Genomic DNA, 27,290 nt, shown 5'->3' on the forward strand with positions numbered 1-27,290 from the left:
ATCCTAAGGGTCTTGAACCTTAGATGAGCTTACCCCCCTTACAAATGCACAGAGGGCCTCAGAGAGGTTAGACAGCATGTCACAGCTCGCCAGAGTGGCAGGTCTGGGGCTCAGATTAGGCCAGCGTGCCTGGCTCTAAAGCAGCACCAGTTATCAGAGAATCTGGCCCACAGAGCAGAGCATCCAAGTGGTTATCTGGAAAAAATAAACAACGACACTCAGCAATAGCATGGGATTTGAACTCACCCCACAACAGGTAAAATTAATAACATACCTAATTATATGCTTACTTGATGCCAGTATAAAATTTTCCATGGCCTTTTATATCAGTATACAGGGAGCTCATCAAAATTTATGTAATAGTCCAGATAGTAAATGTTTTCAGTTTGTGGGCCTTGTGGTCTCTGTGTTAACTGCTCAACTCAGCCATGTGCAAAAGCAACAAGAGACAACATGTAAATGAATGGATGTGGTTATGTTCCAATACAATTTTATTTATAAAAACAGATGGGGGTCACACATGGCCCATGGGCCATCACTTGCCCACCCCTTATGTATGCAAACACAGATGCATTTCCACTTTATCAGTCATGACCAGGTATCCACCAGTGTGAGCATCACCTGCTGTGAGCTGGCAATTGGTTGGTGCCTCCTGTTGTCAAGCTGCAGGATGCCTGTTATACCTTTCTAATCGGAATTATCCCACCTGGGAAATCTAGCATCTTTATGAATTTTGTTGTGCTATTGCTGTGACTGTGATGGTTCTTGGAGAGATGACAGATAGCTTAGCAGACATTTCAGCAAGTTTGGTATTTCAGTTGACTCTGGATTGTGTGGACTTCTTCCTAAGAGCCAAATGGGGGGTGAGAGCTGAGAGGGTGGGTTGGCTCACTGATCAAGCCTGTAACTGGGATATGGTGGACAACACAGTTACATTGTGGAAGTGTTACATGTTTGGGTAACTTGGAAGATGATTGGAAATTGAGAGTAACTCCAAATTAATTGTGTGTTCAGGTGTTTGATTTTTTTTTTAATTTTTTAAATTTATGTTTGAGACAGAGAGAGACAGAGCACAAGTGGGGGAGGGGCAGAGAGAGAGGGGGGAGACACAGAATCAGAAGCAGGCTCCAGGCTCTGAGCTGCCAGCACAGAACCCAATGCAGGGCTCAAATTCACAGACTGGGAGATCATGACCTGAGCCGAAGTCAGACACTTAGCCAACTGAGCCACCCAGGCACCCCTTTTTAAAGTTCTTATTTATCTATTTTGAGAGAGATGGAGACAGCATGAATGGGGGAGGGGCAGAAAGAGGGAGAGAGAGAATCCACATGGAGGCTCCACACTGCCATCTCAGAGCCTGACATGGGGCTTGAACTCACAAAACTATGAGTGATATCATGACCTGTGCCAAAGAGTCAGACGCTCAACCAACTGAGCCACCCAGGAGCCCCAAGTGTTTGATTTTTTTTTAAAGAATCTACTATATCTTCTTTTCAACCAACTGTCTTCAGAGGTGACAGAATATCAGATTGGAAACACTAGTTTGCAATACCCCCACTTCTCTCACAGGACACACTCAGACGAATGAAACTTGAGTTTGAATTTTATTCAGTGTCTTACATGAAAAACGGAGCAGTTATCCCAAGCGGGCAGAAATGGCTTCTCTCCATCTCTGTGTGTGTTCTCACTCGTGTGCACTTTTGTCACTTATATCCCCACTTACGGCACCGTGGCTTCCCTCTTCTTTCTTCCAGATGGATGGTTTCTAGCCTGCTTCCAAACCCCACCTCGGCTGAGTGTTGGGCAGCCCTTCTACATGATCCTATGACTCTTGATATGGACGCAGTCCTGTCAGACTTTGTTCGGTCCACGGGGGCAGAACCTGGTCTGGCCAGAGACCTGCTGGAAGGTAAGCTGGCCTCCTCATCCCATGCCACTCTCCTGGCATAACTACCTTCCCATCCAGTGACAGAAGATAAGAAGATTTTTGTTACCTGACAATGGTGGTACCCAAACTCTTAAAAAAAAGGGGGGGGTATGGGTGTTGATGAAATTATTTTTGTTATTCTTGGCTTTATTTTGAGTATGAAATAGATTACTCAACTCTCTACAGTAAAGGTGCAAAAGGCATGATTAGCTCGGCTTTGCCTTGCATTAAAGCTGAAAGGTAGTGAGTCAAAATTTACCAGAAATCACTTTTTTAAAAGAACCATATTCCATAGAGCAGAAATAATAGAACATTCAAGAAAATACTTTTATTGGGGACCTGAGCATTTCTTATCTCTATCTTCACTAAGACAGAAATACTTTAGGCCAAAGTTTTTGATAAAGAAAAACCACCTAGCAGCCAGTAACATAGGTGGTAATAATTCATATGCAAGAAAGCAGAATTCATATTCAAGCCTTACATGCAGATATCATGTGTTACATGAAAAATGTGCAATTTTTGTCTCAGGCTCTAAAATGGATTTACTTTGTATATTTTCAAAATGTCTGTGGCATGTGTGTAGGGGTAAAAGATGGGAAGATCCTGTTATAATTTCTCAGAACAAACAAATGCATGAGAGAATTTTTTAATGATTACCCTTGGCTTCAAATGTATAAATCACTGTTTATGGAATTAGCTAATACTTGGTTAAGTATCATAAGTCACTATTATCCCTTAATTCACCTAGGAAATAATGTGGATTACTGTACATTTGTGGGAATGGTGACTAGGAATATCACTAGGATCTTAGTGAGAATTAAGAACCAGTTCTTCAACGGTTCTAATATAATGGCAATAAGGCACTAGCAAGAGTGTAATTTTTAACTTTTACTGAAGCTCCAAGAATGTGAAACAAACTCAGGGTTCAGAATAAAGTATGCTTAGCAAACGTTTTTGACATACATACATCAAAGTGCGATTCTTACCTCCTGATAGTCCATCTTCTCCCTCCATTTCTGTTGTTCTGAAGTGAGCAGCAATGCAGAGAGGCAGTTCAGAAAGCTGTTGGCAGTGAGAGCTGGAGCCAAACCAAGACCTAGCCACTTGCTGGCTGAGACACAAAGGGCAGATTATTTTCTTTCCTTAACCTCAGTTTTTTTCTGTACATTGAGCCTAACCCACTTTCCAGGCTGATTATGTGCATTAGAAGCTGTGATGTCAAATGCTTGGTGAAGTGACCCGAGTGTAGCAGAGGCTCAAAAAAAACAGTCAAAGAAAAAACAAACAAACAAACAAAAACAGTTGAAGACAATCCCCTTTGTCATCGCAGCCTCAGTAACTGACCCTGACCTTGTGCTTAATATCTAGATAGCCTTAAAATAGGAAATGAGAATTGTCGGCTTTTTCTTCCTTAATTTTATCTTTTAAATGAAAATACTGAAAAATTGACCTTTTGTGGTACAGTGTGAAGAATCTTAACACATGCATAGATTTATTGGTTTTTAGTTATTTATTTATTTTGAGAGAGGGAGACTGAGGGAAGAAGAGAGAGAGAGAGAGAGAGAGAGAGAGAGAGAGAGAGAGAGAGAGAGTCCCCAAGCAGGCTCTACACTGTACGTGCAAAGAACAATTCAGGACCCAAACCCACAAACTGTAAGATCATGACCTGAGCTGAAATCAAGAGTCAGACACTTAACCAACTGAGCCATGCAGGTGCCCCAACATGCATAGATTTATGCATACCATTATGCATACTATTATCACTCTCAGACAAGAGAACAACCTTGTTGCCCAGCCCTAGGCCACCCTCCTGCTCTGTTTGATGGCCATGCCCTCTCCCATCTCATCCACAGGCAGCCACTGCTTGATTTTTGTCATGTTAGCTTTGTTTCTTTCAAGAGTGCCACAGAAATGGCATCACACAGAACCTAATCTTTTGAAACTGGCTTCTGTCACTCAGCATAATTATTTTGAGATTCATCCAAGTTGTGCATGGCATTTGTCCCTCTATATTGCTAAGTGCTACCCATTCTAGAGATGGACCACAGTTTGCTTTCCAATCACCTGTGCAAGGGCATCTCGGTTGCTTCCCATTTGGGGCAGTTCTGACTAGAGCTGCTATAAACATCTGAGTACCAGGGATTTTGTGAACATAGTTGAAATTTTTCCAGGGTGAACACAGAGAAGTTGGTGACTGTATGTTTAGCTTTACAAGAACTTGGCAAACTGTTTTCCAGAGCGCTGAACCATTTTGCATTCCCACCAACAATGGTATTTCTTTCTTCATTATTATTATTTTCATGATTCTCATAGGTGTGGATTGATATTTCTCTATCACTTTAGTTTTTATTTCCCTACTGACTAATGATGTTCAGTTTTTTGTTATTATTCTCTATCTGTATCTTCTCTGGTAAAATGTTCATTCAGTTCTTTGGCCTATTTCTAAATGGAGTTATTTGATGTCTTACAGTGGAATTTTGAGGGTTTTTTATATATTCTGAGAATAAATCCTTTGTCAGAGATGAGATTTTCAAATATTCTCTTCCAGTCTCTGCTTGACTTTTTTATTCTCTTGCTAGTTTCCATTGCAGAGCAAAGTTTTTAAACTTGAAGTCCAATTTACCATTTTTTTCTTGCATGGGTGACATTTCAGGTATCATATCTAAGAACCTTTGCATGAAGGTCATGAAGATTTTCTCCTAGATGGTCTCTTAAAACTTTTATACTTTATGTCTCCAGCTCATCGTGAGTGAATTTTCATATGACATATGAAATTTGGGAGAGAGTTAATTTGTGTACATATGGGAGTCCAATTGTATCAACACCGTTTTTTGAAATGTTTATCCTTCTTCCTCTTTTGAATTGACTTTGTGAATTTGTCAAAAACCAATTAAATGTATCTGTGGGGAAGCTATTTCTTGATGCTGATTCTGTTCCATTGATTCCATTGATCAACATGTCTATTCCTCTACCTGTACTTTGCCATCTTGATTAGAAAAACTTTGTGGTAAGTCTTAAAGTCAGCATGATTCTTACAACCTTATTTTTCTTTTCAAAAGCATTTCAACTATTACCTTTGCCTTTCCATATAAATATGAGCATTGGCATATGTCTCTTTATAAAATTTCCTGCTGGGATTTTGATTGGAATTATGTTGAGTCTGTAAATCAATCCTATGTTTCACCTTACAATATATGAAGTCAGTATAGCCATACTTTACATTTATGTGGGACTTCTTTGATTTCTTTCATCCACAATTTGTGGCTTTTAGACTATAAATCCTACATATATTTGATAGATTTATATATAGGGTATTTTGAGCTATTGTAAATGGTATTGATTTTTTTTTAATTTCAGTTTCTAATTGTCCATTGCTAGTATCAAAAACTATAATTGATTTTTGTGTGTGCTCTTGTATCCTACAATCTTACTAAATTCAATTATTTTTTTCTAGGGTATATGTGTATGTGTACACCTTCATGAATATGTGTGCACGTGTGTGTGTGTGGTGTGCATTGTGTATTCCTTTGAATATTTTACATAGACAGTCATGTTATTTCTTAATACGGGGAATTTTATTTCTTCCTTTCCAATATGTATGCCTTTTATTTATTTTTCTTCACTTATTGCATTCGCTGGGACTTCCAGGAAAAGGGTGAATGGTAGTGGAGAAAGAGAGCAACCCTTGCCTTGTTCTTGATCTTAGAGGGGAAACAGTCTCCCCGTCAGCCTTTCACCATTATGTAAAATAGCTGTGGGGTTTTTTAAATAGTTTATTGTCAAATTGGTTTCCATATGACACCCAGCGCTCTTTTCCACAAGTGCCCTCCTTCCCCCATCACCCACCCCTTCAGCCATTGGTTCGTTTTCAGTATTCAATAGTCTCTCATGATTTGTTTCCCTCCCTCTCCCCAACTCTCTTTCCCCCTTTCCTTCCCTATGGTCCTCTGTTAGGATTCTTCTGTTAGACTTATGAGTGACAACATATGGCGTTTGTCTTTCTCTGCCTGACTTATTTCGCTTAGCATGACTCCCTCTAGGTCCATCCATTTTGCTACAAAAGGCCAGATTTCATTCCTTCTCATTGCCATGTAGTATTCCACTTTGTGTGTGTGTGTGTGTGTGTGTGTGTGTGTGTGTGTGTGTATACATCTTCTTGATCCATTCATCAGGTGATGGACATTTAGGCTCTTTCCATGTTTTGGCTATTGTTGACAGTGCTGCTATGAACATTGGGGTACATGTGCTCCTATGCATCAGCACTTCTGTATCCCTTGGGTAAATCCCTAGCAGTGCTATTGCTGGGTCATAGGGGAGTTCTATTGATAGTTTTTTGAGGAACCTCCACCCTGTTTTACAGAGCGGCTGCACCAGTTTACATTCCCACCAACAGTGTAGGAGGGTGCCCATCTCTCCACATCCTCACCAGCATCTATAGTTCCTGCTTTGTTCATTTTAGCCACTCTGACTGGCATGAGGTGGTATCTCAGTGTAGTTTTTATTTGTATTTCCCTGATGATGAGTGATGCTGAGTATCGTTTCATGTGCCTGTTGGCCATCTGGATGTCCTCTTTGGAGAAGTGTCTGCTCATGTCTTCTGCCCAATTTATCACTGGACAATTCATATTTCGGGTGTGGAGTTTGGTAAGTTCCTTGTAGATTTTGGATACTAGCCCTTTATCTGATATGTCATCTGCAACTATCTTTTCCCATTCTGTGATTGCCTATTAGTTTTCTTCATTATTTTCCTTTGCAGTGCAGAATCTTGATGAGGTCCCAATAGTTCATTATTGCTTTCATTTCCCTTGCCTTTGGGATGTGTCGAGTAGGAAATTGCTGTGGTTGAGGTCAAGAAGGCTGTTTCCTGCATTCTCCTCAAGGGTTGTGATGGTTTCCTGTCTCACATTCAAGTCCTTCAGCCATTTTGAGTTTATTTTTGTAGATGGTATAAGAAAGTCTAGTTTCATTCCTCTGCATGTTGCTGTCCAGTTCTCCCAGCACCACCTGCTAAAGAGGCTGTCTTTTTTCCATTGGATACCCTTTCCTGCTTTGACAAAGATTAATTAGCCATACATTTATGGCCCAGTTCTGGGTTCTCTATTCTATTCCATTGGTCTATGTGTCTGTTTTTGTGCCAATACCATACTGTCTTGATGATGACAGCTTTGTAGTAGAGGCTAAAGTCTGGGATTGTGATGCCTCCCATGTTGGTTTTCTTCTTCAATATTACTTTGGCTACTCAGGGTCTTTTGTGGTTCCATACGAATTTTAGGATAGTTTGTTCTAGCTTTGAGAACGCTGGTGCAAGTTTGATTGGGACTGCATTGAATGTGTAGGTGGCCTTGGGTAATAATGACATTTTCTCAATGTTCATTGTTCCAATCCATGAGCATGGAGTGTATTTCCATTTCCTGGTGTCTTCTTCCATTTCTTTCATAAGTTTTCTATAGTTTTCATCGTATAGGTTTTTAACATCGTTGGTTAGATATACTCCTAGGTATTTTATGGATTATGGTGCAACTGTGAATGGGATCAGTTTCTTGATTTGTCTTTCTGTTGCTTCATCATTGGTATATAGAAATGCAACCAATTTCTATTGATTATGTACCCCGCAAATTTACTGAATGCATTGATTAGTTCTAGAAGTCTTCTAGTAGAAGTTATCAGGTTGTCCATGTAGAGTATCATGTCATCTGCGAAAAGTGAAAGTTTGACTCCTTCTTTGCTGATTCTGATGCCTTTTATTTCCTTTTGTTGTCTGATTGCGGATGTTAGGACTTCCAGCACTGTGTTAAAGAACAGTGGTGAGAGTGGGCACCCCTGTCGTGTTCCTGATCTCAGGGGGAAAGCTCTCAGTTCTTCCCCATTGAGGATGATATTAGCTGTGGGGTTTTCATAAACTGCCTTTATAATGTTTAGGTAAGTTCCTTCTATTCCGACACTCTCAATGGTTTTTATTAAGGAAGGGTGCTATATTTTGTCGAATGCTTTTTCTGCATCTATCGACAGGATCATATGGTTTTTATCCTTTCTTTTGTTAATGTGATGTATCACATTGATGGATGCAAGTATTGAACCAGCCCTGTAACCCAGGAATGAATCCCGCTTGATCATGGTGGATAATTCTTTTTATATGCTGTTGAATTCGATTTGCCAGTATCTTGTTGAGTATTTTTGCATCTGTATTAATTAAGGATACTGGCCTATAGTTATCTTTTTTGGCTGGGTCTCTGTCTGGTTTGGGAATCAAAGTGATGCTGGCTTCATATAATGAGTTTAGAAGTTTTCTATTTCTAGTTCTATTTCTCTTTTTATTTCTATTTTTTGGAATAGTTTGAGAAGAATGGGTATTAGCTCTGCTTTAAATGACTGGTAGAATTCCCCTGGAAAGTCATCTGGCCCTGGGCTCTTATTCATTGGGAGATTTTTGATAAGAGATTCAATTTCTTTATTGGTTATGGGTCTGTTCATGCTTTCTATCTCTCCTCCTTTGAATTTTGGTAGTGCATGTATGTTTAGGAATTTGTCCATTTCTCCTAGATTGTCTAGTTTGTTGTCATATAGTTTTTCATAGTAATCTCTGATGATTGCTTCTATTTCTAAGGGATTGGTTGTAATAGATCCATTTTCATTCATGATTTTGTCTATTTGGGTGCTCTCTCTTTTCTTTCTAAGGAGCCTGGCTAGAGGTTCACCAATTTTGTTTATTTTTTCAAAAAACCAACTCTTGGTTTTATTGATCTGCTCAACTGTTGTTTTTTTTTTGGGGGGGGGTCTATATTATTTATTTCTGCCCTGATATTTATTATTTCTTTTCTTCTGCTGGGTTTGGGGTGCTCTTGCTGCTTCCCTTCTAGTTCCATGAGGTGCTGTTTGATTTTGAATTTGCACTTTTTCTAGTTACTTTAAATAGCCCAGGATTGCATTATACTTTCCACTTAGGACTGCCTTTGCTGTGTCCCAGAGAATTTGGATTGTATTTTCGTTTTCATTTGTTTCCATATATTTTTTAAATTTCTTCTCTAATTGCCTGATTAGCCCAATCATTCTTTAGTGGGGTGGTTTTTAACCTCCACATTTTTTATGGTTTTCCAGACTTTTTCCTGTGGTTGATTTCAAGTTTCATAGAACTGTGATCTGAAAGTGTGTAGGGAATGATCTCAATTTGTTTATATTTATGGAGGGCTGCTTTATGGCACAGTTTGTGATCTATCTTGGAGAATGTCCCATGTGCACTCGAAAAGAAGGTGAGTTTCCTAACTTCAGGATGCAGAGTTCTAAATATATCTATCAATTCCATCCATTCCAATGTGTCTTTCAAGTCCATTGTTTCTTTAGTGATTTGCTGTCTGGTTGATCGATCCATTACAGTCAGTGGAGGATTAAAGTCCCCTGCAATTAGCACATTCTTATCAATAAGATTGTTTCTGTTTGTGATTGTTTTATGTATTTGGGTGCTCTTGAATTTGGCCAACAGATGTTTATAATTGTTAGCTCTTCCTGATGGAGAGACCCTGTAATTATTATATATTGTCCTTCTTCATCTCTTGTTACTGTCTTTACTTTAACGTCCAGTTTGTCTGATATAAGTACGGCTACTCCAGCTTTCTTTTGGCTTCCAGTCACATGATAGATATTTCTCTATCCCTTTACTTTTGACCTGAAGGTGTCTTTAGGTCTAAAATGAGTCTCTTGTAGACAGCAAATAGACGGATTGGGGGGGGGGGTATCCATTCTGCTACCCTACATCAGATTGGATTGATTGGAGCATTCAGTCCATTTATAGTCAGTGTTATTATTGAAAAATGAGGGTTTAGATTTATTGTGTTCTCCGTACAGTTCATGTTTGTAGTGGTGTTTCTGGTACCTTGTATTCTTTGAAACATTTCCCTCATAGAGTCCCTCTTAGGATTTCTTGTAGGGCTGATTGGGTGGTCATGAATTCTCTCAATTTTTGTTTATTTGGGAAAACCTTTATCTGTCTATCTATTCTGAGTGACAGGCTTGCTGGATAAAGGATTCTTGGCTGCATATTTTTTCTGTTCATCACATTGAAGATTTCCTGCCATTCCTTCCTGGCCTTCCAAGTTTCATTAGATAGGTCTGTTACCACTCTGATAGGTTTCCCTTTGTACGTGAGGGCCCTTTTCTCCCTAGCTGCTTTCAGAATTCTCTCTTTATCTTTATATTTTGCCAGTTTCACTATGATATGTTGTGCTGAAGGTCGATTCAAGTTAAGTCTTAAGGGGGTTCTTTGTGCCTCTTGAATTTGAATGTCCATTTCTTTCCCCAGATTCGGGAAATTCTCAGTTATAATTTGATCTAGCACCCTTTCAGGACCTTTTTCTCTTTCTTCTTCTTCAGGAATTCCTATAATATGGATATTGTGCCATTCGATTGTATCACTTAGGTCTCGAATTCTCCTTTCCTGCTCCTGGATCAATTTGTCTCTTTTTTTCTTGGCTTCCTCTTTTGCTATAACTGTGTCTTCTAATTCACCTATTCTTCTCTCTGCCTCTTCAATCCGTGAGGTGGCCACCTCCATTTTATTATTCACCTCATTTATAGCCTTTTTTTTAACTCGCCACAACTATTTTGAAAGTCTCTAGTCATTGTATCAGTAGCTTCTCTGATACTTTTTTCAAGCCCAGTGATTAATTTTATGACAGTTGTTCTAAATTCTTGTTCAGTTACGATACTTAGATCTGTTTTTGAGCAGTTCTGTGGCTGTGACTTCTTTCTGGAGTGTCTTTAGGGGAGAGTTCTTTTGTTTTGTCTTTTTGGCTAGTTTTCTGTCTCTTGTCAGTTTTAATGTTTTATTTATTTTTGATACAGAAAGAGACAGAGCATGAGAGGGGGAGGGGCAGAGAGAGAATAAGACACAGAACTGGAAGCAGGCTCCAGGCTCTGAGCTAGGTGTCAGCACAGAGCCTGATGCGGGGCTCGAACCCACGAACGTGAGATCTGACCTGAGCCGAAGTCAGATGTTTAACCAACTGAGCCACCCAGGCACCCCTCTTGTCAGTTTTAAAAGCTCCTTGTGCAAGGCAGCTTTTTGACTATCCAGGGCATGTCATTTCAGGAAGGGTTCTTTTAACAGTGTCTCTCAATTTCTCTTGTTGTGCCTTTGATTATTTTATATCCCTACTCGGCAATATTTGGGACTCTCCATCATGCATGCTTTGTCTTGTTTCTTGGGGTAGTCCTGAAAAGGAAAACAGACAGACAAACACACAGGGAACAAAAGCACGCAAATGCACAGTCAAATCAAACAAACAAATTAAAAGGGGAAAGGAAGAAAAGAAAAGGAAGGAGAGGAAAGAGAAGAAAAGAAGAAATGAAAAAATAAAGGGGGGCAGAGACAACAAAGGACATTGGACAGTCTAAAAGCATATAACCAGTCGAGGGGAGAGATATGGATGAGATAAGGGAGAATATATCTGAATGGCAAGAGAAAAAAAAAAAGAGGGAGAAAGGAAACAGGAAAATAAAGAGTAAAACTTTTGAAAAGTAATAATAATAAAAAAATACATACAAAAAAGCAGCAGCTCCCCCTCAAGGATAGGCATGGTTTGGTGTAGGTAGGTCTGGGGGCTGCTTAGTGGTTGCAGAGAGAAGAATGGCAGCGCCCCAACCTCCACTGGAACTAAGTGCTGCAAGCCACTCTTATGAGTCCCATCTCCTTGTGCTACGGGCGGGCCAAGCTGTATTTTCCAGGCCCGCCTCATTTCAAAATCCTAGTCCATGCACTTTAATCCTACCACAGATGAGATGCACTCGCTTTGGTGGCAAGGATCTTGCTGGGATCTCATAGCGGGAGGGAGCTGTTTCTCGTGGTGCAGGCTGGGATTTGTGCTGCTGCTGCTGGAGGCGAGGTGTGCTCCTACAGCCATCACTGTCAACTCTTTGCAGTGATCTTGTCAGGGTGTGGGCTGTTTTTCCTGGTACCACCTGGGATTCACATACTGCTACCAAAGGCGAGGTGCACTCCCTGGGGGCCACTGCCTGCCTACCAGCCGGGATCAGTACAGGGGGAGGGGGCCGTTTTTTTTTTTTCTAGTGCCATCCTGAGTCAGTGCTGATTCCACTGAGCCCAAGGAAGAATTCACCAGCTATATGAGACAGGTTTCTCTCCCTGAGCTCACCGGTTATATATGGGGTGAGAGTTTTTCTCTCTTTCCTGGGTTAAGTTCTTTATCTCTTCTCTAGAGGCAGTACTATGAGCATATTCAGTTTCTCTTTCTCTTCCCTTTGTCTCTCAGGGCCTCTGTGCACTTTCTCTGTGTTGGGCTGGGGTTCCCACCTCCTCTCCCCCTCTCAGGCTGGCCCGTTTTCCAATCTCCCCAGTTCTCACTCACTCACTCAGGCATCTTTAAGGTTTTCTTCTTTCTGGAGTGTGTATTTTCTCCTTCCACTCTTGCAGGTAAGAGTAATGTCCTTCTCAGTTAGATAGATGCACTGACGAAGTTTACGTAACTTCCTTCTTCTCCGCCATCTTGCCTCCCCCTTGAGCTGCAGGTTTTTGTAGATAGTTCTTTATAAGGTGGAAGAAAGTCTTTTCTGTTCCTAGTTTACTGAGAGTTCTATTATGAATACAATGTTACATTTTTAAAATGCATTATCTATACAATTGATATGATCAAGTGTTTTTTCCTTCTTTTTTTAAAAAAATTTTAATGCTTATTTATTTTTGAGACCAAGAGAGAGACAGAGTGTGAGCAGGGGAAGGGCAGAGAGAGAGGGAGACACAGAATCCAAAGCAGGCTTCAAGGCTGTCAGCCCAGAGCCCAACGCGGAGCTTGAACTAACAAACCATGAGATCATGACCTGAGCCATAGTCAGACACTTAACCTCATGAGCCACCCAGGCACCCAATGTTTTTTTCTTCTTTAAGCTGCTAACAAAATAGATTATATTTATTACTTCCTAATATTAAACCAGGCTGTCAGCCATTACTTAAAGATTTTTCCAGTCCATGTTTTTCTTTTCTCCTGAGACTCAGCTGATATGAGTCTTAGAATTTATTATCATTCTCAGTTCACTACAGTTCTAATCACTTTCTTTCTCAATCTTACATCTCTTACATCTGTCTATCATTCCAATTAGATTATTTCTATTGCTCTGTTTATAAATTTACTATTTCTTCTGTCATCTCTATTCTGTTACTGAAACCATCCAATTAGATTTTTTATTTGTGCTCTTGAAATTTTTTTATTTCTTTTTTTTAATGTTTATTTATTTTTGAGACAGAGAGTGAGAGAGAGAGAGATAAAGCAGGGGATGGACAGAGAGAGAGAGAGAGAGAGAGAGAGAGAGAGAATCTGAAGCAGTTTCCAGGCTCTGAGCTGTGAGCACAGAGCCCAATACTCAAACTCCAAAGGGCTCAAACTCTTGAACTATGAGATCATGACCTGAGCTGAAGTCAGATATTTAACCAACTGAGTTACTCAGGTGCCCACAAAATTTTATTTCTAACATTTCCACTTGATTCTTCTTTATATATACCATTTCTTTGCTGATACTCTATTTTTTCTCCTGTTTTAAAATATTTATAATAAGTGCTATGTAGTCTTTGTCAGATAATTCCAATAATGATTTCATTCCAGTATTGCTATTGAGATGTCTCTGTTTTGTTTTGTTTTGATTTGGTTTGGTTTGGTTTTGTATGTGAGTAAATTTGGATTGACATTATGAAGATTATGTTTGGAGATGGTGGCTGTTGTTTAAACATATGGTACATGTTATTTTCTTAGAAGACAATTGCCCCAGTTGAGTTCAGATCAGAAGTTCCAGGTTCCCCAAGACTTCACTGCATTGTGATTCCAAGGTCAACTCTACATGACCAGTGACCAATCTGGGTCCTGAGTAGGAATCTGTCCCATATTTCACTACTCAAAGACTCTGGAATCTGTTTAGAGTTAGATCCATGCATTAACAGCTCAAGGGTAAACCCAAGAATTCAGAAACAACTTTAAGAGGTTGCTTTCCCAAAGTTCTGCCTCACTGTAATCTCGTCAATAGTTCTGGATCCCTGGGATTCTACTCTTTCAGCAAATTGGAGCTTTCTTTACCCCCACATTCCTAGACACTTGATTTGACTGCGCTTCTGTCTGAGCTAAGCAATGAGAATCCAGAAAGAGAAAAAAGCCATGGGGTTCGCCTCTATAGACTGAAACTATTATGATTGAAATGGAAGATTTCCCTGTCTCCCAGTTTTTATTTCCTGCCATCCCCCATTGTTGCCACAAAATTACTTGAGGTCTATAGCACTATAGAACTGAGACAAATTTTTCAAAAGATAAATTAAGGGTTTCTACACACTCTGTGAACATTAGAGATGCCTTTTCTGCTTTGAGGGCCAGAGCTAGAGGTCCTTTACTAGAGCTAATGTTCATTTCTGAGTTTGAGGCTGCACTGAGTTCATATTGGGGAGATGTCAATTCACCACCAGTTCTGGGGTACTTTGACTATTGTTTCTTCCTTAATCTTCTAGCTCTCACATACCCCTCTGAGTCCCCAGCCACTGCTCCTCGCACTCTGTCCTGGGGTCCTGATTCTCAGCAGGAGAGATGGGATGCCATGTCCTTGCTCCAACTCACCCAGGATAGAACCTGTCTGCTGTCTTTAGCACTGGGAGGACTATGGTTACATATGTATTGTGGGTTCATTCAAAGTTATTTGGGTCAAGATTTTTCTCAAAGCCAGTCTTCCAAAAACGAAATATTTTCCTTGTGATCTTTCTAAGGGTAAAACCTCATAGTGATGGCAGAAGCTGGGTGAAAAGGTCCATGGGCTGTCTCTGTACTGTTTTTTAACTTCTTGTGAGTGTTTTTAATTAAATTATTTCAAAGTAAAAAGTTTAAAACACACATACAGTGATGGGAATCACAATAGAGCAGAGGATGGCCAGTGAGAAGAAAGAATAGCATAGGTTGATCAAGTCCCTGACAACAAAAAAGACAGGATAGTGACAGCAGAAAAGAGATAAGGACAGAGAAAATACACCCTGATCTACCTCCAGGTGAGAGCGTGCATCCTTTCCTGGCTGTCTGATTCCTTTACATTCACCTTTTGCACATTGGCAAATTGGCCCTTCTGAAATAAGTTCAGATTGCATGATTGCATTTCCCCAAATTCTTTGGTATCCTCTATTACCTGCAGAATAAACCCTCCCCCACATGGCATTCAATTCCTTTCAGCCTTTGCCCTGTTCCCTCCCTTCCACCTCACCTCCGGTGCAGTTTTTCACCACCCTTTTCCCCAGACACATCATCCACCTCTGTGTTTCAGCTTAAGCTCAGTTCCTGTGTTCCTGTGCTGCTCACTAATTCTACACACACTCTGGCTCACTCCTATGATTCTGCTCCTCTTCCTAGTTGGTGTATGAATGCCATGACAGCAGGAACCACAGCAAGTTTTGCTCACTTTGTGCCCCTAATATCCAGTACATGTCAGTCCCTCAGGATGATCTGGCTGCTGGGCACATGGCAATGAGCATCTAGACAAAAATCCTCATCCTCATGGAGACAGACAGTAAGTAGCATGAATACTCTAGTATTTTAGTGGTTAGTGCTATGGCGAAAACTATATCAAGGGGAGGAGGTAGAGAGAGTAGATGTGGGTACAATTTTTAATTAGGGTTGTCAGAGGAGGCCTCACAAATAAAAAATGGGATCTGAGGCACCTGGGTGGCTCAGTCAGCTAAACCTCCGACTTTGGCTCAGGTCATGATCTCATGCAGGGGTTTGAGCCCCGCATCGGGCTCTGTACTGACAGCTCGGAGCCTGGAGCCTGCTTCTGATTCTGTGTTTCCCTCTCTCTCTCTGTCCCTCCCCTGCTCTCTTTCTGTCTCAAAATAAATAAAAACATTTTTTAAAAAAATTTAATGGGATCTGAGCAAATATTTGAGGCATACGAGAATAACCATGTGGCTATCTGGAGGAAGAAGTTTCTAGGAAGAGTTGGAATTAATTAGGCATTCCTTGCCACTCCTCAAACCTTTGTAGACTTCTATTGTAACACTTATTTGGTTTTGTCTTATTTTATAATTAATCACATACTTATTTTCTCATTAGATTAGAAGTTCTTAAAATCAAAGACAATAACATTGACAATGTAGTTAGGATTTATGTCTCATTGTTATATGCCAGACGATAGGCTCTTTAAATGTCATGTTTCATTTAATCCACACAATGAATTAAAAAAAGATTTCCAATTTTATACTCAAGAAAACTGAAGCCAAGGAGACTTCCTGAAGTTATACATGCAGAACACAGCAGAACCAGCATTTGAACCCAACTGTATCACTCGACGCCAGGTTCTTTCTGCAGAGCCAGCTCACCTGTCATTTATCTTCATGCTCACTATCCTTCTAGAGTAGAACAACACTTTGTATTGCTATGCGCACTCAAAAGAGTTTAACCAATCACTGAAGGGTGTTTTAGTAATCGGATTTATGATATAGCTAATTAGCTTTTCAAATAAAGCTTTAAGACCACAAAAACTATTTAAAAAATAGAACTAATAGCTAACAATCAGGTGCCAAACCCTGTCTGGCCACTTCATAGACCTTAAAATTTAGTTAAAAAGAGTTTTGAGTGAGAGGTCAAACACATGAGTTGTTTATGAAGTGGCAGTTCCCTTCTTAAAGGCAAAGCAATTTTCACACTTTTACAGTAACTGAATTTTAGGCCTTGCAGCTCTCCCAAGGTATTCTTTCATTGACCCAGGCCTCACTTCTGTTGCTACCCATAGGAAAAAATCCTCAAACAGCCATTTAGGAAGCCACAGAAAAAAATTCCAAACAGCATTTAGGAAGATTACTAAGTGGAAATTAACACCTTACATGTCCCTAGTATAATCTTTCAGAATCCTATGGAAATTTTAAAGTTAAGGAAAATAATGGCAACTAAGTTGAATTGTATTTTCCAAAATATATATATATGGAAATTGTCCACATGTTTTAAGATGCATATATATTTACCAACTGAGTTGATAATTTGAGAACTAAAAGTACTTAGAGTTGTTTATGGGGAAATATACCTTCTTTTGCAATCCTGGGTCATTAGATTTGAAGTACATATGGTCTGGAATTTTGCATATGGCTTCCCTGCTTGGTCCAGCTCACACAGAGATGTAGCTCCCAATAACTTACCAGTCATATTGACAGGCTATTCCATTAACACTTATATTTGGCCTATGAAAATTTTCCCATAACTGAAAATAGCAGCTTCTGACTTGGATAATTACAGTAATGCCCCCAAAGAATACACCCAAGAAATGGGTGAGGAGCTAAAGGCAACTGAGAGAAATTTAGTAAAATTTCACATTAGCCCATCAGCGAGTCATGGGATCCGCCCACACAAACCCACATGGTAGCCTGTAGAGCATTCAACACAGTGGGTGAAACGAAATCATAAGCGGGGAGACAGTGGTCAGAGGAGCCAAAGGGGCCTCTACCTGGAGACTGTCCAATTGCCATCACTGACCCAGACCTTAAACACACCAGAAACTGAGAGAGGCCCCAGAATGGTCACTGTTTTTCATTAAAATGAGAAATAGGGGCACCTGTGTGGCTCAGTTGGTTGAGTGTCTGGCTTTGGCTTAGGTCATGATCTCATGGTTCGTGGGTTCAAGCCCTGCGTCAGACTCTGTGCTGACAGATTCTGTGTCTCCCTCACTCTATAACCTTCCCCTGCTCACACTGTCTCTCTCTCTCTCTCTCTAAAAAGTAAATAAAACATTAAAAAAATGTAAATGAGAAATAAAAGCGTTTCAAGGCCAGATATCCCAGGTAAACGTAACCAGAGCACTCTTTCTTTGAAATCAGGCTAAATCTGAAGTCCACTCTTGAGCACGTGCCATCCACTTTACCAGAATTCACTGCTATAACTTTTTCAGGTTTGCATGATTAGAGAACTTGAGTAGGATCATCCTTGGGTGGGAGTGAAATAGTGGGCCTGGTGACTGTGACTCCTCAGCAGAAGTTAGAGGAGAAGAAGGTCTGATGGGCTCCTACCAGTGAATCTAGATATGCTGCCATGAACCCACTTGCTGCCCTCCCTACTGTCCTGCTCCCACTGGGGATAGCTCTGCCATGGGACTAGACATATTTGAAATAATATGGCCAAAAATAAAAAAGCCTGCTCAGGATCAGACTTCCAAGATGCCTCCTCTGGCTTGGCCCATTTAGGAAGACACATACTCTCTTTAGATAGGTTAGTGGATTTAAATACTCTTGAAAACAAACATCCATTACATCATGTGTGGGGAGTTTTCTTTGGATGCTAATCAATTAAGTAGATCTTATTTCTCTCATTTCCTTTCCCCTAGGGTAGTCTGTAACCCCAAATGCCACTATTGGCCTATTTTATTGGCTTCACTCAAGAGGCTATTCAATCTTGGCTACTTGAAATTAAATGTTTCCTCTCTGGAAAGCCAACCACATCCATGGCTGTCTTTCTCAATCCATGTCACCACATAGTCTTTCCCATGCCTCTACCTTTTTGGATTATTCCATCTTGCCACGCTGATATGCACATTCCTACAGGGCCCTCAGCCCAGTGCACTCAGTAATGTGGACTAAAATTAATTGTGTTAACGAGTGGAGGGTCAAGAGAACAACATCCTCTAGTAGAAGATCCTCTGCTATTATGGCTCAGCATTAAAGTCAAATAAGATAAAAAGTATTTGTACAAACCAAAATCAATTTAAAAAAATGTTTTTTGATTAGGCAGGAAACAGGAGGCTGCTACATATTAAGAACTCCCACTTAAGCAAAAACAAGAATGTGGTCAGTCTGCAACAATGTATTGAGGGTCTCTGATCTGGATATTGGAGATCCAGTATGGAATAAGGATCCCACTCTCAAGTACTCAAGAACCCCTGCTATCACAGTCAGGTATCTGGCCAAAGTGAAGTGTCCAAGAGGAGAACCCAGGTATGCTTAGGATGGTCTAAGATGATACCAAAGGTTGCTGAGGCTCACAGGTGGAACAGGAATTTGTGAGACAGAAGGGGTGTGTGTGTGTGTGTGTGTGTGTGTGTGTGTGTGTGTAAGGCTGGCATGTTGCATATTTTGGTCAGATGGGAGAGCAGTTGCAAATGCATGGAGGTGTAGAAATGAGATAGAGGAGGAACTCAGTATTGCTGTGTCACAGACTATAACTAAAGGGGAAAATGGCAGGAGATAATAAGATGAGGCTGCATGGATGAACACATCTCAAAGGGCCTGGTGTTCAGTGCCAACAACTTACCTTTTAAGCAGTGAGAAGCACTGAAGGAAAGCAGGGAAGTCACAGGAAACATTGTGATACCAGAGTGCAAAATAGGTTATATCCCATTTCTGAATCCTAAATGTTTACAGTGTCTGCCTGAAATACTGTGCCTCCCAAAAAGCATGAGCATGAGGGTCAGAGGGAAAGGGGATCATTAATTAGCCACATTCCTCATGGTAGCACCTGGTGACACTAGTTTTCATGTCTTTAAACCAGTAAATAAATTTCTACCACCTTCCAGGCAGGAGATAATGGGAAAATGGTGTGAAATGCCATCTGTGCCTGAACAGTTGGGTGAGTGAGTCATGGGATCAGCCTCCAAGTGAGCTAGTTCCTTCAAACTCTGCCATGGTCAAGCATGCTGCGGGGAATCAGTCTCACAAACTGCCTCTGGTTGCCTCTGAGACATGGATCAAGAACAGGATTGGGATGGCCATTTCTCATTATTAAGAACCGACTTAATCAGCTGTGCTATACTGATTCAAAAGCTGAAGGGTGGTCTGCCCACTGATTGGGATGTTTGCTCCTCAGTCATTTATTCACTTACTCAAAACTAGTTCTCTGGTTCCTCTAGACACCTGGCCCTCAGAAGAGGACTGTGAACGTAAAGACATAACATGTAATCAATCCCTGCTCTCAAGTACTACATACTCTGCTTGTAAACAGCCAACCAAAGCATAGTGAGATTCATGTTGTAATAGAAGTATCTAACCATGTAGTAGTACCTGTAATCATTTCTTTAACAAGTATTTATTAAGCACCGGCATGTGCTAGGAACTATACAAGGCAGAGAGAGAAAGAGAGGAGAGGGAGAGAATCCCAAGCAGTCTCTGCCCAGTCAGCACAGAGCCTGATGCAGGGCTTGATCTCAAGAACCATGAGATCATGACCAGAGCCAAAACCAAAGGTCTGATGCTCAACTGACTGAGTCACCCAGGCACACCCTAGTTGTAATTTTTGATGAAACTTTATACTATTTACCACAATGACCGGACCAATTTACATTTCACCAGCAGTGCACAAGGATTCCGTTTTCTCCACGTTTTCACCAACACTTGTTTTCTCTGGTCTTGTTGATGATAGCCTTACTCACAGATGTGAGGTAATATCTCATTGTGGTTTTGATTTGTATTTCCTTGATGATTAGTGATTTTGAAAACCTTTCCATGTACCTGTTAGCCATTTGCATGACATCTTTGGAAAAATATGTGTTTAAGTCCTATGCTCATTTTTATATCAGATGTTTTGGTTTAGTTTGCTTAGGTTTGGTTAGATTAGGTTTTTGGGTTTTAGGTTTTGTTTATGTTTTGCTTTTTGTTTGTTGATTTTGTTTTGCTATTGAGTTGTAGGGGTTCTTTATAATTTTATATTTTTTAGATATGAAATCTTTATCAGATACATGAGTTGCAAATATATTCTCCCACTCCATAGGTTTTCTTTTTCATTTTGTCAGCTGTTTCTTTTGTAGAAGCTTTTTGGTTTTATGTAGTCCCACTTATTAATTTTACTTTTGTTGCTTTACTTTTGGTGCCATATAAAAAAATGTATCAAGACCAGCATCAAGGAAATTTTTCCGTGTTTCCTTCTGGGCTCTTTTATGGTTTCAAGTCTTAGGCTTACATCTTTAATCTATTTCAAGTTAATTTTTGTAAGTGGTGTAAGATAGGGATACAGTATTATTCTTCTACAGGTAGTTGTCCAGGTTTCCCAGCACCATTTGTTGAAGAGACTATCCTTTCCTCATTGAGTATTCTTGGTGTCTTTGTCTAATACTAGTTGTGGGGGTTTATTTCTGGGCTCTCAATACTTATCTATTGATCTGTGTGTCTACTTTTATGTCAGTACTCTGTTGGTTTGGTTACTATAGCTTTGTAATATAGTTTGAAATCAGGAAATGGGATGACTCCAGTTTTGTTCTTTCTTGAGATTGCTTTGGCTGTTTAGGGTCTTTTGTGTTAGAATTTTTTGTATCTTTGTAAAAGTATGCCATTGGAATTTTGATAGAGATTTCATTGAATCTATAGATGGCTTTCGGTAAATTGGTGAATTATTCTCACCCACGAACATAGGGTATCTTTCCATTTATTTGTGTCTTCTTCAGTTTCTTTCATGAAAGTCTTATAATTTTCAGTGTACAGATATTTCAGTTTATTCCTAAGTAATATACTGTTTTTGATGCCATTGTAAATGGGATTTTTAGGTATTTCATTATTAGTCTATAGAAACACAACTGATTTTTATATTGATATATTTTTAATATTTTTAATATTTTCTTTTATATTGATTTTGTACCCTATAACTTTTCTGAATTTGTTGATTAGTTCCAACGATCTTTTGGTGGTATCAAGGATTATACATATATATGTATGTATGTATGTAATCATATCATCTGCAAGTAATGATACCTTTTCCTTTATGATTCTGAAACCTTTTATTCCTTTCTCTTGCATGATTGCTCTAAGACTTCCAGCACTCTGCTGAGTAGAAGTGGAAAGAATGGACACCTTTGCCCTGTTTCTGATCTTAGGAGAGTTTTTAACATTTCATTGTTGAGTATAATATTAGCAATGGGTGTGTCATGTATGACCTTTATTACTTTGTTCTTTCTGTATACAATTTCTTGAGAGTTTTTGCCATGAAATTATGTTATATTTAGTCAAATGTTCTCCTGCTTCTATTGAGTTTTTCATGTAATTTTTTTCATTCTATTTGCAATGTATCACATTTATTGATTTGCATATGTTGAACAGTCTTTGCATCTCAGAGATAAATCCCACATGATCATGTTGTATGATCCTTTTAATGAACTGTTGAATTTAATTTACTAATACTTTGTTAAAAATTGTTGCATCTCTATTTATCAGGAATGTTGGCCTATAGTTTTCTTTCAGGGTCCTAATCTGAATTTTAAATCAGAGTAATTCTGGCCTTGTAAAATCATATTCGGCATGTTTCCTCTTCTTCAAATTTTTGGAAGTTTTAAAAATGTTAGTGTTAATTTTTCTTTAAATGTCTGGTAGAATCCACAAGTGAAAGTGTCTGGTCCTGGGATTTTCTCTGTTTCAAAATTCTTAATTACTGACCAATCCCCTTATTCATTATTGACTGGTTCAGATTTTCTATTTCTTCATGATTTAGTCTTGGCAGGTTTTAGGTCTCTAGAAATTCATCCACTTTTTTATATATTATCCAATTTGTTGGCATATAAGTGATTATATGATCTTGTGTTTCTGTGGTATCAGTTACAATGTCTTCTTTTTCATATATGATACTATTTGAGTTCTCCCACTTTTTTTTTCTTGGTTATTCCAGCTAGTGCTTTGTCAATTTTGTTTATCTTTTCCAAAAACCAGCTCTTAGTTTCACTGTTCTTTCTATCATTTTTAATGCCTATTTTATTTACTTCCACTCTGATTTTTATTTCCTTCCTTCTATTAACTTGGATTTAGTTTGTTCTCCTTTTTCTTGTTCCATGGAGGATAAGGCTAGGTTATTTATTTTAGATATCTTTTTTTAATGTAGGCATTTATCACTACAAAATTTCCTATTAAGACTGTTTTTGTTTCATCCCATCAGTTCTGATATGTTGTATATCCATTTCCATTTGTTTCAAGATTCTTTATTTCCCTTATTTTTCTTCTTTAACCCATTGGCTGTTGAGGAGTGTGCTGTTTAATTTCCAGATATTTATGAATTCTCCAGATTTCCTTCTGTTGTTGATTTCTAGTTGTATATCATTGTTGTCACAAAAGATAATTTGCATTATTTTTATCTTCTTAAATGTTTTAACATTTGTTTTGTAACCCATCATATGATCTATCCTAGAGAATGTTCATATGTGCTTGAGTAGAATGTGTATTCTGCTGCTATTGGATGGCTTGTTTTTTCTATGAATGATTGCTACGTCAACTGGATCTAAAGTATGATTCAAGTCCTGCATCCCTTGTTGATTTTCTGTCTAGATGGTCTATCCATTGTTGGAAGTGGGGAATTGAAGTTCCCACTTTAATACTGAATTACTACACTGTTTTTTTTTCCTTCTAATCTGTTTGTATATGCTTAATATATTCACATACTCCAATGCTGGATGCATATGTATTAACTACTGTTATATCTTTTTGATTAATTGACTTCCTTACCATTATATAATGACCTCCTTTGTCTCTTGTTACCTTTTTGGCTTGAAGTCTATTTTGTCTGATATACATTTAGCTACCCATATTCTCTTTTTGTTTCCACTTCCATGGAATATCTTTTTCTATTCCTTCACTTATAGCCTATGTGTACCCTTGCAACTAAAGAGATCTCTTATAGGCAGTATATAGTTGGGTATTGACTTCTTTCTATCCAACCACTCTGTGCCTTTTGATTGGAGAATTTAATCCATTTATACTTAGAATAATTATTGATAGGCAAGGACTTATTGATGCCATCTTATTTTCTGGCTGTTTTGTCACGTCCTTTTTCCTTTCTTTTTCTTTTCTTGCCTTCCTTTGCAGATTGATATTACGTAGTAGTAAGCTTTGATTCCCTTCTTTTTATGTTTTATGAATTTATTGTATCATTTTGGTTTCCAGTTGCCATAAGGCTTCCATAAAATATATGTATTAATAGTTTATTTTAGGCTCATAACAACTTAGCCTTAATCACATAAAAGTCTGCCCTTTTACCCCTGTCATTTGTGGGGGTTTTTTTTTCTGTCTTTTGTGTTTTTGATATTGTGATATCTCTTCTTATATTGTAGATTCATTAGAAAATTATTGCAGCTATAGTTATTTTAATACTCTTGTCACTTAACCTTTATACTGGAGTTTAAGTTGTTGTTAACAGAATATTCTGAATCTGACTATAAGCCTACTTTTTCCAGTGTGTTGTATGTTTTCATGTTGCTTATTAGAATCCTTTTACTTCAGCTTGAAGAACTACTTTTGGCATTTCTCGTAAGACAGGTCATGAGGTGATTAACCCCCTTGTCTTTTGTTTGTCTGGGGAAGTCTTTATTTCCCCTTCATGTCTGAAAGATAACTTTACCAGGTAAAGTATTCTTGGTTGGCAGTTTTTTCTTTCAGCACTCTGAATATATCATCCGCTCTCTTCTAGTCTGTGAGGTTTCTGCTGATCCCACTGATATCCGTTTGGGGGTTACAAACTTGTAAGTTACAAACTTTTTTTCCTCTCACTTCTTTTAAAAGTCTCTCTTCACCTTTGATCTTTGACAGTTTTATTATAATGTCTTGGAGAGAATCTTTTTAAGTTGATTTTGTTTGGTGGCCTATGAACTTTATAAATTGGCTATCTAAATCTCTCTCCAGATTTGGGAAATTTCCAGCCATTATTTATTTTAATGAATCATCTGCCCCCTTCTCCCTCTCTTATGCTTCAGAGATTTTAATCACTTACTAATTGGTTTTTTTGATGTTATCCCATAGATCATGTAGGCTTTTTTACTCTTTATATTCTTTTTTCTTTTATTCTCCTCTGACTAAATGATTTCAAAAATTCTATCTTCTATCTTACGGATTCTTTCTTCTGCTTGATTCATCTACTATTAGTACTTCATATTGAATTTTTCATTTCATTCATTGTATTCTTCAGCTCTAAGATTTCTATTTGGTTCTTTATTATTTCTATCTTTTTGTTAAGCTTATTGTTTTTGTTGTATTTTTTCCCTGATTTTGTTGAATTGTCTTTGTGTGTGCCTTGTACTTGCTGAGTTTCCTTAAAACAGTTCTTTTGCATTTTTATCAGCTAAATTGTAAGATCTCTATGTCTGAGGTTGGTTACTAGAAGATTATTGTGACTCTTTAGTGGTGTGGTGTTTCCTTGATTTTTCATTTTCCTTAAAGTTTTGCATTACTGTCATCAAATCTGAAGTAGCAGATCACCTCCTCCAGTCTTTACTAACTGCCTTCAGGAAAGAAAAACCTTCCCTTAGCCCTCCTGAGGATTCTGAGGCTTTTTCCATCCTTTGAAGGTTACACATGCTCCATGCTTCCTGCTCCCTCTTGTGGCAGAATTCTCAGGCTTGTATGACTTCTCTTGATCCTGCCATGCTGACAGCCTCCGTTTTGCTTTCCCAGAGTGCAAAAGCTCACATTTTGGTTTCCAAACGACTCTCTTCCTGGCCTGTATATTGGAGCCAACTTTCTGTGTGTGCTCACTAGCCATCTGCCAAAGCTCATTTTCACCAAAGCTGGGGGTGCCCACTGGCTAGGTGGGGTATCCATGGGCAAGCTGTTTCCAGTGGCTCATGGGCAGGCTTCTAGATGGAGTCCATGATGCAGTTAGGGGGACCCACATGTCTGTCACTCTCCCAGCCTCTTCCCACAACCCAGTCATGCAGCTCATGACTCAATAATCTGGATCAGGTAAGAGAGAAATTAGCCTCATTGGCAGCATCCCACATAGCTAGAGAAGCTGGTGCTTACCCACATACTCTGGCTCTCCCCCATGAGAGAAATCATGGTCCAAGGTTTCTCTTGGCACTAAGCTGTACTGCCTTCGGGAAGAGATGACGCAGGTAGAGTCAAACTGTTCCTCTAATCTTCTCCAATGTAGCCAAATTCGTTTTTTTTTCTTGCTCCAATATTGTGCTGGAACTTCTCCTCTAGAAATCTGGATTTCCACAAAGGCTTTCTTGCCCATGGGTGACTATCTTAAACAGTGTTTTCCAGGGGGTCCCAAACTGTGGCCAAGAGGGGCCAGAAGGGTTTATGGTCAAGGTCCACAACTGGGACTGAGGTCGGTTATGCCTATTTCCCAATGCATGGATAGGTGAGACTTTGCCTGGGTCTCTTGGTGTACGGTACAGAATCCCACAGCTGCCGCAGAGGCTCTTTTGGCCATGCGTGAATGGCAATCATCACTGAGGCAGGGAGTGAACAGAAATGCATGATGTCTTATTCCACCATGATACTAACATCACCTCTATATAGTACTTAATTTGAATTAAAATTACTAATATGAACCCATGATATATTTTATTTTAAAAATAGATAATTCCTAGACCTGTCTTACTTACTTACTTAGTAAGACTTACTTACTAAGTAGCAGTGAGCAACCTACTGTCCAAATTGTGGCTGCCGTTTATCATTTCTCATAAAAGGAGTCAGGGCTACTTGGAGAAATGTCTGATTCCAGTTCTGGGCAGGATGTCATCTGAGCCTGCAACACTGTAACCAGAAAATAGAGAAGCTGTCGTGTGTGACTTTATCTTATCAAAAAGACAGGAGCCACCCCGGAGAAACTCCCATGGCCAGAAGTGTAATAATTGAAGCATCAGTGAGCATGCATATAATAATCATATGGTTTAAACACATCAAATATGTTTACATAAATGAATTTGTAACGATACCAAACAACAACTCATTGATAGTTTTTGGAAAGTGCTAGGGAACCAAGTCATTATTTTGAAACACTGGATAATAATAAAGGAAAATAAGCATTTGTCCTGCCCTTCTTATGCCATTTAGTATCACTGTGTAACTAAATAGTTAATAAGGGAAAGGCTCTCTTTCTAAAGGTATTTGAGCTTAAAAAGAAGGGCTAATAGAATTATAATGTCACTATTTTGCAATCCCTATTGAATCTAGACAGGGATCATCAATAGCCTACAATACCACAAAGAGAAGTTATCAGCCATTATGTGCCTCTTAATAGCAGTACTAACACCACTTATGAAAGTCTTGCTAAAAGTGAATTGAACCTGAACTTAATCAAACCTCTATTTGACCACACAAATACAAAGGATAAAACTTGTTTTATGACAACACAAGTATGCAATACTTAAATCTAGGCTATAGGTTTCTTCAACAAATAAATTCCAAGGGAAATAAAGGAGAGGGAGGTAAGTGCACAGATCAGGAATTGGTTTCCTTTTTATGTAAATTGCTGCATAATACATGTTTTAGGTTTTTCAAGCCAAAACATTGTTGGAGCATGAAAACAGCCACAGACAGTAGGTGCAACTATATTCTAATGAAACTATTTACAAGAGCAGGGATCCAGCCCATGGGCCATAGTTTGCCAACCCCTGCTATAAACTTAAAAAGGGTTAAAGGACAGGCACTGGGGTGGCTCAGTCGGTT

At 39.1% G+C, this 27,290-nt stretch overlaps 1 protein-coding gene across 1 annotated transcript in view; it reads left to right on the top strand.

Annotated features, from left to right (window-relative positions):
• OTUD7A (OTU deubiquitinase 7A) overlaps positions 1–27,290 on the top strand; it is a gene marked incomplete at its 3' end in the record, with an annotated part of 217,287 nt that overhangs the window by 36,010 nt on the left and 153,987 nt on the right. Inside the window, exon 3 of the mRNA XM_029952279.1 lies at positions 1,755–1,909. Coding sequence (XP_029808139.1) covers positions 1,759–1,909 — 151 coding nt within the window. The remainder of the gene's footprint in view (positions 1–1,754; positions 1,910–27,290) is intronic.

The sequence above is a fragment of the Suricata suricatta genome, chromosome 9, assembly GCF_006229205.1.
Source record: "Suricata suricatta isolate VVHF042 chromosome 9, meerkat_22Aug2017_6uvM2_HiC, whole genome shotgun sequence".
Classification (NCBI taxonomy): Eukaryota; Metazoa; Chordata; class Mammalia; order Carnivora; family Herpestidae; genus Suricata; species Suricata suricatta.